At 35.5% G+C, this 14,442-nt stretch overlaps 1 protein-coding gene across 7 annotated transcripts in view; it reads left to right on the top strand.

Moving 5' to 3' along the window:
• The first annotated feature begins 109 nt into the window (after positions 1-109).
• Positions 110-14,442, top strand: part of ptprk (protein tyrosine phosphatase receptor type K) — a 252,383-nt gene continuing 238,050 nt past the window's right edge. For 6 of the 7 annotated variants that reach the window (XM_066699337.1, XM_066699321.1, XM_066699295.1 and 3 more), the window contains exon 1: positions 111-295. In XM_066699337.1, the coding sequence (XP_066555434.1) occupies positions 223-295 (73 nt within the window). In that variant the 5' untranslated portion in view covers positions 111-222. Of the gene's footprint in view, positions 296-14,442 lie in introns of all 7 variants that reach the window. The other variant, XM_066699287.1, reaches the window with a different exon arrangement.

The raw sequence follows: 14,442 nt of genomic DNA, 5'->3' as shown, positions 1-14,442 counted from the left end.
GCCAGTCCTGTGCCAGCAGAGGGAGCTTGTATCCTCTCCCCATGCCATGCTTTCAAACCCGACTGTTTGAATAGGGACGCTGACGTCACTGGGCTTTCGCTCCACTCACCGAGAGACAAAGTAGCCGAGAGGGAGGCAGTGAGAATGGAGCGCAGGAATCGGCAGGAATAACCCCAGCGACCGAAACAGTTTTTTAAACTTTGAAAACTAGGGAAAACAAACATGGATACGCTGCTTCTGTATTTGATACTGCTCAGCTCACCCGTCCTTAGAGTTGGGACCCAGTTCACCGCTGGTAAGTGAAGTTTTGTGCGTATTTTGTCGAGTGTGTCGGGCAGCGAGGAAAGTTGGCGAGTGCGCGGAGTTGGACGCGCTGCCATCGAGGGGCTCTCACAGCCTCGGCTGCGGCGCTGCGTGCTCTACACAAACTGCCAGAAACGAGGGGAAATAAGTACCCGCATTCAGGTTTTAAACTTGCTTAACTTGAAAAGGCGCCTTCAAAACACATCTAAATATCCTCTATACCTGTGTGTGCGAGTCCCCATGTTTCGGGTTTGAGTTTTGCGGCGACACTGCGTGATGAGCCGCGGGTTGGTGGTGCACTTCCACAGTGGTGTGGTTGGTCCCGCTGCAGGGCTGGATCTGAGCTTACTCAACAACTCGGATGTTTGAACAACTTTAGGCACTAGATGAGATTTTCAGCATCCTTAATATACCTTTCATTAGGGGGACCACAAACAAACCTGTATATATTGGCACGGGAGATGTCACCATGTGGTAGTGGAAATACTCCAGTGACATTTAAACAAATATGAATAATAATATTAGTAGTGATAGTCAAATAATGATGATGTTTAACGGCTAGTTTCAGAAACCGTTTAACCCCTAATTCTTTTCACCCTGTTTTATGCAAAACTGAAATACAGCATTTCCATCATGCGTTATTTTGCTTTTAACAGAAATATAGACCATAAAACCTTCAGTTTTTTTTAACCTGTTGATATATTTTTTGCTGTCTCTCGTTCACATAACAACCCGATTTAAAATACAAGATGATTGATCTCCAATGTGAGAAAGGCACTATTATTACATTACTTTCAATTTGATCATGTATTTCTGAGTGTGAATCCATAGCCATTTCGTGAAACATCTACACACTATTTGTTGTAGTTACATTCAAACTTTTGTGTTTGCTAATGTATATGTATACCTATATGTGTACACACATTCATGTATATATTGCATATTTATATAGCTTACACATACATACACACTGTGTTGTTTTTGGGGTGTTACTTAGTCCTTATGAGTTCGCTGTTTGCGCCAAGCTGTTCAATAGTCAAGTTGCGCTAAAGGACGGTGATTTTTTTATTTCTCCTTCATTCTTCATAGCATTTTTGGGGGAGGGGTGTTTATTCAACTGCGCTTTATTTACAGTAGACCTCTCCGAGTTTAAACCCCATTCATCAACCCCCTCCCAGCCTCACACGATACAAACACCGAGTCTTTTGGGATACAGTTTTATTCTCTGAATCACTGTTGCTCCAAGAAAGGCAACCTGTTAATAGCTCTCATTAAATAAATATCAAGCAAAATATAGTGACTTGAAATTAATGCACGTTTGATTTTTTGAAACCTGTTTAAGGCCAAAGTTGAACAGCATGGCTGTTGTTTGGAGTTAAAGGTGTGCCATGGTTTCCTTTTTCTCAGATGGTTATGTATCCTGGGGGGATTTAAAGATCTGCAAGAGGGTGGAGTCGTGGAGGTTGTAAGGCACTTGAATTTCTCGAGTCTGAAGACGTGTAGCACACAAAGTAACCTACATGCAATAACGCAATTGTCGTGTCCCAGTCCAACAGTTAGGGTTGGCTAATTTTATTAAGAGGTACTTCAATGGTGAAACATTTTATGTATGTCTCCCAGGTAAGTCTTTTTTTTTTTTTCTTCCCCAACTCTTAAATGTGATTCCATATTTCAATCCCTGATACTGGTACCATAATAACATTTCCTATATTTGGATTAATGTATATGGTGAATACCATTTCGGTAACCTTGGTGTAAGGCTGTGTGGCGTTAGTAGTTCTAAAATGAAGACGCATTCCAGAATAGGGGCAGTGCACTCACCAGGAACCCCACATCTGTTTTCAATGCAACCTACATCAACAGATTACTGCACTCTGGGGGTGGGGGGTTAGGGTAGGGAGAAAAAAAAAATACAGCTGTCTATGTAATGGCTGATTAATTAATCAGAAAGTCTTAACCTTGGATTAATTACATTAGAGTAATCAAAAACGCAGAATGACAAACTAAAAATATGTAATTTGCTGATTGATTAGCAAATGGTTTAATTATGCTTACAGCATTATGAAAATGAACTGGCTGATCACCTAACTTTATAAGCAATGGCCTAAAATTAAGACGCAAATCACTATGCTAATCCACATTATTTTCTGTTGCATCTGGCTACACTGCAAATAGAACTGTTAAAATGAGATGAGTTACTGAGTAGCATTATCATTTTCTGCTTTACTTTTTTTCTGATTAATTGCTTTGTCCAACAAATCGTGACTGTTCCACCTATCAACCTTTGCTTCTAAAGTACTTTATTTGTGCAATTGCACAACAACAGTTTTGTCTGTTCTAATGCAGGCCATTACACTAAATATTCTCTGCTCCCCCCTAACGTCTCTGTTTTATAAGGCTTTATTTATATATATTTAAATAAAATACAGTTCAGTCGTGTATCGGGGCATTCATTTCTAAGTAAAACTTCTAGCTGACAGCATACATTATTGTTGATATTATTGATAATGAAATATAAAATAATGATTCTGTTTTTCTTTTTCAAGTACCTTTTATGGTTTCTGCATTTTAGTACTGATGTATGTACCATCAATTCAAATGTCTTACAATTATCAATGGTAATTAAGTTAAGGAACGTCTATGGCTTGCCCTGAACTCCATACTTAGAAATGTGGTGTGGTGAATAGGTTGAGGTGAAACAGCATTCCACTAAGGTTACCTATACAAAGTAGGAAATGTGTGGCATCTTTGTTTACGCAGTCAGAAGCTGCTTATCACTGCATTCCTTTGAAAAGCGTCATGAAAAAGCTCTACAGAACCTCTCCTGGTCTTGGCAGGGAAACTTTTATGAAGTTTAGAAATATGCATATTTAATCAATACCTGACACAACATGTTCAAGTTTTTCATATTACCCCTATCGATTTATTAATTACATTTAAAAAAAATTCGGCAAGAGTGCTTCATGGTTTTACTATGGAATTTATTTATTCAAAACATTTCATTAAGTGTGTTATCAGCACTTTATTCTGTATAATAGTTGTACTTAATGCTGGAATCTCTTCACAACTACAGTTTCAAACTTAAGGATACATGAAGTTGATTCTTATTTGCAAAGATTTGTTATTTTTTAAATTAGTCTGGTTCAAATTGAATCGGTAAATGATAGACCACTTTAGGTCCTTCCACAAACTGTTGTGTAATGCACATGTTTCTTTTCATCTGAAATATTCCTGTTTGCTTTTCCTTTGTTCCTGTTTAATTAGTTTTATGCTTTTGTGAACTACAAAACGTTTTCATGTATGTAGTCTAGTCTAAATTTGGAGAGCTGCACCCTTTTCACAGTTGGAAGCTACATGTCTCTCTGCCTTTATGATATAAAAGGGTCTGGATTTACTTCAAAGATGAATTCTGTAAATGTGAACGACAAGTGAAAGCAAGTTTCATCTGCTTAAATGCTGAGAAGAGGTTTTTGTAATTTTTGTGTTCATACAGATGTGCCAATAACTTAAACTCAATAATGTGTTGGTTTGGCATCACAGCATTTTCTGGATTACTGCAGTATTTGTTATTGTTGCGCCATCCTGGAGCTGTGCTTTAAGCTCCTTTTAGGAGCTGACTAGGCATTTTCTGTGACGTGAGACAATAAAAACTGTGCCAAACTGTTTTTTCTATTCTTTGTCTTTTCCAGTACCTTCAGTTAGGTCTGTGAAATTAGAATAGAACTTGAGTTTGTTGGTATCAGTAATGAACATGCCCTGTACAACAGTTACACACAAAATATATAATCTACCTCCCATTTAAGTTTTATCTAGAAATCCATGTGTTCAGTTGTTTTGTATGGTGGGTGTGGAGCAGTGATTGAAATAAGTTTTGCTAATATTATAGATTCACAAGTTTGAAGTTGTAACTATGATAGATAATCTGATGATGATCAGTATAATCTTAACTTTTGTGTTATCATTCAGACATTTTGATTTAGGCCAATATGATGGGGAGTGGTTACAATCATCACATTTGCCACATAGGATTATCCGTTTCAGTTTAAATCTCTAATGAACATTAAAATGAATACAAAATGCTATACGTGGCAATCATTCCCCCTTTTATGCGGTTTTATTTACTTTTTGAAATGGGGAATGTTGCATACTGTATACCCAAGAGTCAGTTCCCCTTTTTTTACACCTGGTAGGTAGATTAATAGATATTTTGTTCATCTGTAATTTGAAAAGTACTTAATGTGAAATAATGTTATTCCTTTACTTGTCAGAAACCATTTCCAAGTATTTTTTAAAGTGTGGTATGGTGCATATCTTATCTTAACTGTTCTTAAACTTTTAATTATTTTCACTTTACATTATAAGTATATTCTGAGTAGCTTAATGTATTTTAATATTTATTTTCTGATAGTCTTTGAAAAGTTCAGGGATCAGTGTTTGAAAAGAGAAACATCTTAATCCCTTCTGTCGACAAGATACATTTGTGTTCCTGGTAATGAATTATTTACACTGTCTGAATTATACAGAATACAATTTATGGCCACTAACAAACCAATGATTAAATTAGTGTTAGCCATATACACTATTCTGATATTCAACGTGCTAATGTACATACTAAGTTACTAAAGTAATGTAATCAGATTTATGTTTATTACTCAATATAGGTGGTTTAAAGAGATGTATAATCTTATGAGTCTGGATTAATTAAATGATTTAAAAATGACAAGGCCTGCAAAACAAAGTATTCAAAATATCATATTTAACCCTAAGATTTGTTTCCTACACAGCATTTTTGCATTACAGTATGTTTATTTAGCAATGCTTTACAAATTGTCTCAAAGAATGTACAGGTCCTAACTAATTCACTAAGAATTGTAATTTTGCACTTGAATCTTCCCCTAAAATAAATGTATAGAAACTTTCTTATAAATTAGTTTCCTTTTGTTTGCCTGTTGAATTTTAATGTGCTTGGTGGGGAATTGATTTGATAGTTGGGCAGTACACATACATTTCAATATCGCTGAACTTTTAATTCCAACTACACAGCAATACTGTCCTGTTTTAGCAGTGATTTTAAACATTTACCAGCAGTAAGCTAGATGGACAAATGGCTTGTCAACTATATTAAAGGCACAAAGAGCTGCAACTTCTTCTATCACTTGGGGTGTACAACTCATTTATAATAAACTGAATGAAAGCTCTGTGCCAGATACTCCCATCTACCCATACAGCTTTGCAAGTTGTCCATCTCTGTCATTCTATTTCCTATACTTACCTTTTACTTCTATTCAATCATGTTCTCTAAAAAGTAGATCTAGAACAAACATTTTTTAAACAAAAAAAAACATGTCCATTAAGCAGCAAAGATGAGTCCTACTTTTCAGTCACCCCCCACTTCTTTCACCAATAAAGTTTTTAGTGGTTTAGTGTTCTCCCTCTGATTTTCATGCCCTGTAGTGTCATATTACATTGACAATAAATTACCTGCACATTCAGCAGAGTTTCTTACGTAAAGAGTATCAGAAATCGCATTGTGTTCATGTGTTTGTAGTTTTGGTGGGCAAGCAGATTGTGTGAATATTAAGAACATCATTAGTGAACTTTTAAAGCAGTCTAAACAGATGCTAGAACACTCATGTTCTCGGGGTCTTTGCAAGACTCCTTTCTCATATGATAATCGTTATCCGTGGTTATCTACTTTTTTCCTAGAAACCAATGGACTGAGAAAAACAAGGTGGCCTCTCCAGGATATGGTGATTTGGAAGAACCCATACAAAGCTGTTGGTTACACAATTTGTTTTCTGGGGGGTATTGTTATTTTATGTATTTATTAAGGTAATTTTAAAAATTAGTGTATGGTGTGAGTGAGATTTTAACATCCATATAAGTATATACTTTGCTGAATATTTATTTGCTTGACTTTAGTGTGACTTAAATCCTTTGTCCACCTAGTCTGCCTACCTGTTTTTATTTTTTATTTTTTGGGGGGAGGGGGCGGGGGGGATTGTCAGTTGCTCTTTTGTTATCTCATTTAAATTCAGAATGGTTACCTCAATGTGGAGTTCAGCTCTTGTTTGTCAGTGACATCATTTACATCCAGCTGAGAATTTTGATAGGGTCAAGTTAACACAGCAGGTTAACAGCGCTTCATGACAGACAATTTCTAATAAAGAAATTGGGATGGCGTTTGCAGTCTAGGTGAAGGTTAAATAGCAGGAATCCTGTTGAGGAGGACCACAATCTGATTATGGGATTGAAATTCTACTTGTCTATAAATAATACCCTTGTTATGATTTGAACATTGTTTCCAAGCCAACTGTTTTTTATTTTTTTTAATGTAAAATGGCATGATAAAGAATATAATATTCTCGGAGTCACTTGATATATTAATGAGGTGAAGCTTTGACACTTGCACGCATATTATAAAATTCTCTCTGTAAGTGAAGCATTTTTTTTTTTTCAGTGTTTTGTTTTATCAACAGGTTGTGAAATAGAAATAGTGATTGATAGCATGTACTGAAAGTCAAGATATAAAAAAATATCTACATCCAGCAGGAGTACAAAATAGCAAGCTGAAAATCCCATGGGACAAGATGCAAAGTAAGAATGGGATTAAAAAAAAATAAAAAAATACTTGTGTATGTATATTTTGTAAACAAATCATGCTTTCTAAATAGCTTATGGACAATATGATCCAGGAAATGTCTAAGTGAAAACTTAAATGAATAGGGAGAATTAATTGCAAATCAATATTATATAATGAATAAACATTTTAAATTATCGTTGCTTACAAGGTTTTATTAGACTTTTGCTTTATAGAATTAGGTATTTATTTAGATGCGTAATTTTTTGTTTCTTTGGTCTGTTGTATTTGCACATCATTTTACCAAGAAAGTGACAAGTACCTTGCATTGTTGTTGCGTTATATGTAAAGAGCCTCGCTTACAGACATTAGACCCCATTCACACTTATTAGGCTTGCCCTGGGCCGCCTCAGACTTAGTCCGGCTTTTTTCAGACACCCTGTTCACACTTGCAGTTTTAGGAGCCTCAGTGCATCACGTATGCGGGTGAAAAGCCGGCCTAAATGAAATGCATGCCGGGAATAAACAAATCTGCTCAAACAAACCAGTGACGCAGGACATTAGGTCCGCTTACAGGTGTATGCGATTTATAATGTTTATAATCACAACTTATAGAACCGAACAATAGCCAATCGATTGTTAATATTTTATTTGAACCCTTTGCAGCCGAAGCTTTCTAAAATAATTAAAAATGTGCTGGTTCAATGGGGAATCTAATTAATAAATTTCCCTTTTCAAATGTCTATCTTCGGTTCTGCAAGTCTAAAAGTGCTGTTATACAATTCACCCGAAAGCGAAGCACATTTATTAGGACATCTGCATTAAATCACAATAAATTGTATGCATTAGTTATCAATAGCCTGTTGAGATTTATAATCTGAAAATGTGTAATGCATACACACACACACACACACACACACACACACATACAGTACATATAATATATTACAGTAGTAGTTCAGAAGTGTCCGTCTCTTCGGTGCTTCTGCAGGTCAATGTGTCTCATGCAATCCAAGCTGCTGCTCAGTGTTTCTTCTGAGTTCCTCGGAAAAACGTGCAGCCTTTTCTCTGGACTCCACTGTGTTTGTTGTCATTTTCAAAGTCTGATCTTTGCATTTTTATTTTCCTTTTAACTTGGTCGGGTGAGCAATTGACAGCCATCGAAAGCAGCCTTCTGTTCTATAGTTATATCCTCATAGTCACTTCTTTTGGTTTATCTTCCATCCACATTGTAAACAGCACTTTAATTTCTGCATCGTCCCAGTTGTCACCTCCAACGCGGGCATTTGTAATTGTGCTGCTCAGCTCAATATAATCGCATTTCGGTTTGGATAGTAAACTGCTGGTCTCGTTTTTAAAATGCATTGATTTGAATGGAAACCGGCTTCGGTTAAATTTATATAGTTTTAATGCAAAATTCGGATAATTAATAATAAAATTACCTGTTCCCGTTCCCAATTTCAGACAGACAGAATTCCGGGGGGAGGGGGTTGGTGTTCACTTAAAACAAATTATGATGATTAAATAGTTTTTCCAAGGACAATAAATTCGAAAGATTCTAGTAAGTTATCTTGCAGGATGATTTTTTTTTTTTTTTAAGGGCTCCACCTTCCATTAAATACCAACCCACATTTTACTTATGAGTGTCATTAGGAAAGTCGTTCACCAATGACTGATTTAGCCTTTCTGGATTTCTTTACACTAGATTAATCAGGAAATTGTCCTCTTTCTTCTCTCATTCTCTGGTGTAACTTGTGTTGACCTTGAAGTTAACTCATGATGTGTGTTTTGGGATTTTTTTTTTTTTTTTCCCCTTATTATATTTATGTCCAGGCTCAACATGTGGTACTGATATGATCTTAATTTATGTTTATGCTCCAAGCTATCTATCATTATCTGTTAACACTTAGATTATTTTAATGTTAAATTATTTTAACAAACCTACAAAGTTTTATAGATGCGGATGTGGATGATCAAGGCTGTTATGAATGCTATTTTTTGGCAAAGCCTTTTGGCTGAGTGTAGCTCTTTAAGCTATTCAGCACCTGTGGCTGCCAGTTTTTGGATTGTTTTGGCTGGTTAATGTAAATGCCCAGTTTGGTTAGTTACTGTGCAATCAGAGGAGTCAAAATACAAAACAGCAATTGTATTCAGCTTTTGTTTTTTTAATTTCTGGAGATTGTATTTTGTTGTAATGGTAAATTATCCTCAGATGAGACTTATTTTTCCTTTTATGATCTCTGTTTGAACATGTATATGTACTTTGCACCTTTCTCTTTTCTTGAAGCATAACCTTACATTCTGTAAAGTTGAATTTCTGGCATAGTGTATAGTACTTGCCCATTATTAACTACCTAGTTCCAACGGAATTTGCAAGAATCAAGGTTTCTTCTCTTGCCTTGTTCATACTGCCATTCAAATCCTCACATTTTCCCAGCCTGAAAAGTTTGATTTCTTGGCTCAAATCCAACTTCATAACATGGGCCAATCTCGACCAGGATGTCAATCAAATAAGCATTGTGTGTGAACGCTAATCTTCCCTCCAATTGAGATGGATAGGTCTAAAGAACACTCGGAATGCTGTGCTCTAAATCCTTTAGGAAAGATGTCCCACTTTTACTGTACAATACAATGTCTAGGCTGGAAAAACATTGCACTTGATCCTTTTCACATCATTTCCAAGTACTGAAGTAGTACAAATGTAAAAAAATAAAAGGGGCAATGGGCAATTTACAGTTGTAATTAAAATTCGAACTCACAGCGGAGGGTCTACTTTTAACTGTACAGTAGCAGAATTTAAAGAGAACAATTATTCCAGCAATTTGAAAGAAGATTGCTTAGGTAGGCTAGAAGAATAAAACAAAACAAATACTGCTTATTGGACTTATTTTTTCAGAAACTTTGATTTTTAGCTGTAGTAGAAGTGAAAATGTATAGTTTTTGTACTTTAAAAACAAGCTTAACCACAATGTTTATTAGTTCCAATAACTATGTAAATGTTGCGCTTTAATTTTAATACAAATTGCACCCACCTTACCTTCATTACCAATATTCAGACTGCCTTAAAAGTGTTACATACAAATCATCTTCTTAGTCATGGATATGCTTAATTTATTTCAACCATTACTGCTGTAAACATTTTCATTTGGTTAATTGATTTAATTTGGTGGTGGATAACAATATTCTATTCTTAAGAAGAACACACTTGAATGGGTGACATATTACATTGTCACATATTAGTCAGTGAAAATAGAGGTTCTCACAGAGACTCTTCACAAAGATCAAAATTATCCCCCCCCCTGTAGTTTTACTGGTCCTGGTGTCCAATCTCTCAATTCTACTGTACTTGGTGTCTCAAATGAGAAATTATATTAAAAATAAATCAATCAAAGAATCTGTGTGTGTAGATATTAAACTTCCTTCAATGTTTCTTGAAAAGATAAATAAAGACCAACTGGCATGGTTCAAAACCAGTTTCTTGAGATACAGGCTATAGTACAAAACTGTCTACGATACAATTTGTATGAGTGCAAGGTTAGTTTGTCTTGCATTTTGCTTTCAGTGCAGTTTTATCTGTCAATTCGTGTACTTATGGCGGCACTAGTCTAGCGGCGTCAAGGTCTTTAAAGGGACGCTGTGTGACACTGCTGTAATCTTAAGCAACATTATGAAGTAGTGTAGCAGCTCAATCAAGATAAATAACTTGTTGAAAAATACAAATCTAATGAGTTGCCAGTTTTCTGAATCAAAAACACTGAAATATGAAACCATAACTTGATCTTGAAAGGCTCAATAAAAATGTGGACAATGTAAGAGAATTATGTGTATTTTTCATGCAGATTTGCTTGAATAGTTCACATTAAAAGCTGCCTGTAGAATATTGTGGTTAATTTTTTTTTTTTTTTAATTGTTTTAGCTTCATGATTTTAATAGAAACTATAGTGTATACAGCTTACATGCAGATTATTGTTGGTAAACTATAAAGAATTAGAGCTACAATGGCTCCTTTTATTTTGACTGGTACTTATTAGCTTTGGACTTCTGTTTCTCAAGTTTTTTTTTTTTTTTAAATGTAAATATTCTACAGTTTAGTTTATAATTCATCATTGTACCTGTCAGAGCAACTGTATAGGTTCATGTATAACAGTCTCTGTATCTGTGTTTTGTTTTATTTTCACTTGACCTAGATATCTCAGGCCAAGTAGCCTCCATATTTATGCTGTATGCCATTGTGCTTTAATTCAATGTCTTGCATTTCCATTTCCTCTGGAACATTTTAATATTTGGGAATCACCCTGTCCTTCTCTGTGGGTGCTTGTTGACCCAAACGGCTTTTTCACAAGCTTTTCTGCAAACGTGCATGCACATTGTCGATTCACGTGATGCTAATCCTTAATGGAAACTGGGGCAAATGCGACAAATCTCCGAGAGCAATGGGCTACAGAATGGATACTGTAAAGTTCTCCCATTTAAGCTAAAAAAAAAAAAGCTAATGGGACTAAGGCTTGTAAGCATTTCACCCCTAAATTACATTGACCCTAACTTAGTGAGTCTTTTGAACTAGTACACTAAATAATGCCGTCGTCCCCATTGTATTTATTGTGATCTGCCTCATCTAATTCTTAATTGTAATCCTATATAGTTGCTTTGTCTGACAACCTGTCTTAATGAGCAAGTTGTCTGGTCAGCTTGTTTTATGTCAAGTGACAGTCTCTTCCAGGGGAGGATGACAGAACTGTTCAGAAATATTCTATGGCCCGTGTCTGTGATATGTCATCTTTCATGACACAACTCTGCCAAACGCTGTTAAGGGAGATTTGATAGATTTGGTTGCTTGAAGTATTGCAAAATTATTTAACTAGTATTGCAGATAGAGCTTTGTCCCTGCCATCTTGTGTTTTCAATGTGGTAGGTAGAGGTAAACTTTCTATCTTCACAGGTATTTTCAGACCACTTAAATAATGCTAATTGACTTTAATATGTCAGTGTTGCAGAGGTTCTGTTGCCAGATATGACCTGGTGCTTTTTAGACTGAAATAAGCATTTTATTTACCTATACATGGAAATGGCATTTAAAGATTGCTTTTTTTCTGGTTTTATGCTTTTAAAATAAGTGGCTGCAAAGAAACATTTATCTTTGAAAGCAAACACCAGATGCAGCAGGTAAATGGTTTTAGTCACTTATGAAATTCTTTCCTGCTGCTGATTTAAACTGCTTTGCCTATGAATATTTGACAGTAAGGCAAGCAGGCGGTAACATCTTCATGACCATTGTCCGATAAAAGGATTGCAAAGACCTGGTAATATCTAAGTGTATGGTAGTAAAATGGATAAATGTTATCGAATGTGGTACAAGTTGAATTTCATGTATAGTTTAAGAAGTACTTTTGGAATGGCTAGAAATATAGATATGCTGCATCTGTGCATTCTGTCGTCTTGGGAACACCAGTGTTTCAGGAACTATAAGCCGGATTACTACGTTTGCCGGTGGTCATAAAAAGGAATGCCCTTAAATAGCAATTTCTTTTTGTTTTTATTTTATTTATGAAGTTAAGGCATTATAGGTTTTTAAAAATAATGTATCAGCTGCTATATTAAAACCTAGGACAGTTATTTGTCAATGCATTGCTTTGTTATACTATTGATAAGTGATCATTTGCTAGATGCACAGTTACATGCATTAACTGTTAACTTAATGCAAAAGGTAGAATTATTCACCTTTTGTATTTTTTTATAGACATCCATACTAATTACTGATAAAATCGTGATATCCCCAAAGTTGTAAATTTCCCTCTCCAGCCCTCACTGACTATAGGAACAGACAGCTGTTATTTTGTCAATAGGTCAATTTCATGAAAACCAGGGAGATACTAGTCATTGAGAAGTAAAATGGCCCGGCTGTCACATTTGAATTGTCAGTTAGTGGCACAGGCTCTATGATAGGTTACCAATGTCAGTAGTGCTTGAAGTGGAAATGCCCGTTAAAGTACACTTCTTGACCAATATCGGTTTAAAGCAGGATAAAAGGTACTGTGTTCTTCTCATTGGGGAATTTGAGCAAATGTGAGTACTTTGGTAGATCATGGGAAAGCTGTGTGACACTTGTAAACTAGAAGAATCGTTTAGTCTGTTTTTTTATTCTGCCTTACTCCTTGGTGTGCTGTTACTCCTCACTTGGTTATCAGCAGCTCACAGTCCTTTCTTGCAACGTATTAACTGCAAAGTACCTTCTAATGCAATTGGCAATGTAGAGGTTAATGATGATTATTCATGAGTAATAATTATAAGATTGATAAGATGGGAAGGGCAATGAAATCACTGCTAGTTATTAGAAATGACCATTCAGACACTTTGTAAAATATTAAGGCCCCTTGAGGGTATGCCCCAGAGGGGGTATAAAAGCTTTGTTCTATCTTAACTTTTGGGGAACAGTGTCATGCCAGCCCAAAATCCTTTGAGTTCTGTGTTGCACTGTTCCTCCTGTGCACGTAATAAATTCTGACTAGAACTCCCCACTCCAAATCTTTCTTCCACCACACACATCTTATTCGGTAAATGCTAGACTTAATTTTTGCACATTAATACTGAAGTGTGATGTTATGTCTGTCATGAATTCAAAGGGTAATCTAATATAGACTATAATTCTATGATGTATAACTGTGGTAGAATAAAATGCTGAATGCAAACATGATAATGATATTTTTGCCTCTATAGCATTGCTAGCACGTTTTGACAAGATGATGACCAGAAATAACTTAAATTTACCATTTGTTAACATTTAACCTCCGCTATGTCTGCTGAATGCTTGAAACAGATTTTTTTTTATTCTACCATTACTGAAATGCTTCTGGGAAACAAAGGGTTTTGTGCTTAGTTTAAAACCCAAGTTTGCCTTCTGAACACTTTATTTCCCCCCCTGGAGAGCAGCTACACTAGGAAGTGATAATTTTCTTATTTGTCTTCAGGAAGGATGGAGCTACTAGAAATGAAATAACATTAGGTGGTTGGATACATTAGAGGGGTGAATTGTGGAAAAATACAAGGAAACTGAACAATCACTGAGGATACAGTGGATCATGTGTGAGACAGGGTTAATAGCTGGGTTAATAGCCACCATTTTATCTCCTAAATTACTTGAGCAACAAAGAAAACCTAGCTAAAGGGGACAAGGGCAGTAGGAATTTGACATTTTATATCTCTTTGACAATCTATCTACACCTTACTTCCATCTTACATTTAATTGTGAAAAGTAAAGCATTAGGTAGCCCGAAGCAAAGGCTTTTTTACATGCATGTTGTTTTTTCAGGCAGTAAATTGAGGAACACACTTAAATTACTGCACGATATGCTTTTTACACTATCTTGATGTGGGTCCTTTTTTAATTGATAGGTGTGTTGCAACATATAAAAGGTTTTATAGATAAAAAACAAAACATTGTACTGTTTAAGCACTTAATTAATGAGAGAGCTCAGAACAGATGATAATAGTCATAATGAAAATAGATGATGGGTTCTCGTTCAAAATGGATTGATAATTTCATTATTAATCAAAATGCCATT

This window comes from Amia ocellicauda, chromosome 1, assembly GCF_036373705.1.
Source record: "Amia ocellicauda isolate fAmiCal2 chromosome 1, fAmiCal2.hap1, whole genome shotgun sequence".
In the NCBI taxonomy this organism is placed as follows: Eukaryota; Metazoa; Chordata; class Actinopteri; order Amiiformes; family Amiidae; genus Amia; species Amia ocellicauda.
Note: the sequence above shows the minus strand (reverse complement) of the source record. Positions and strands in the feature narration are given on the sequence as shown.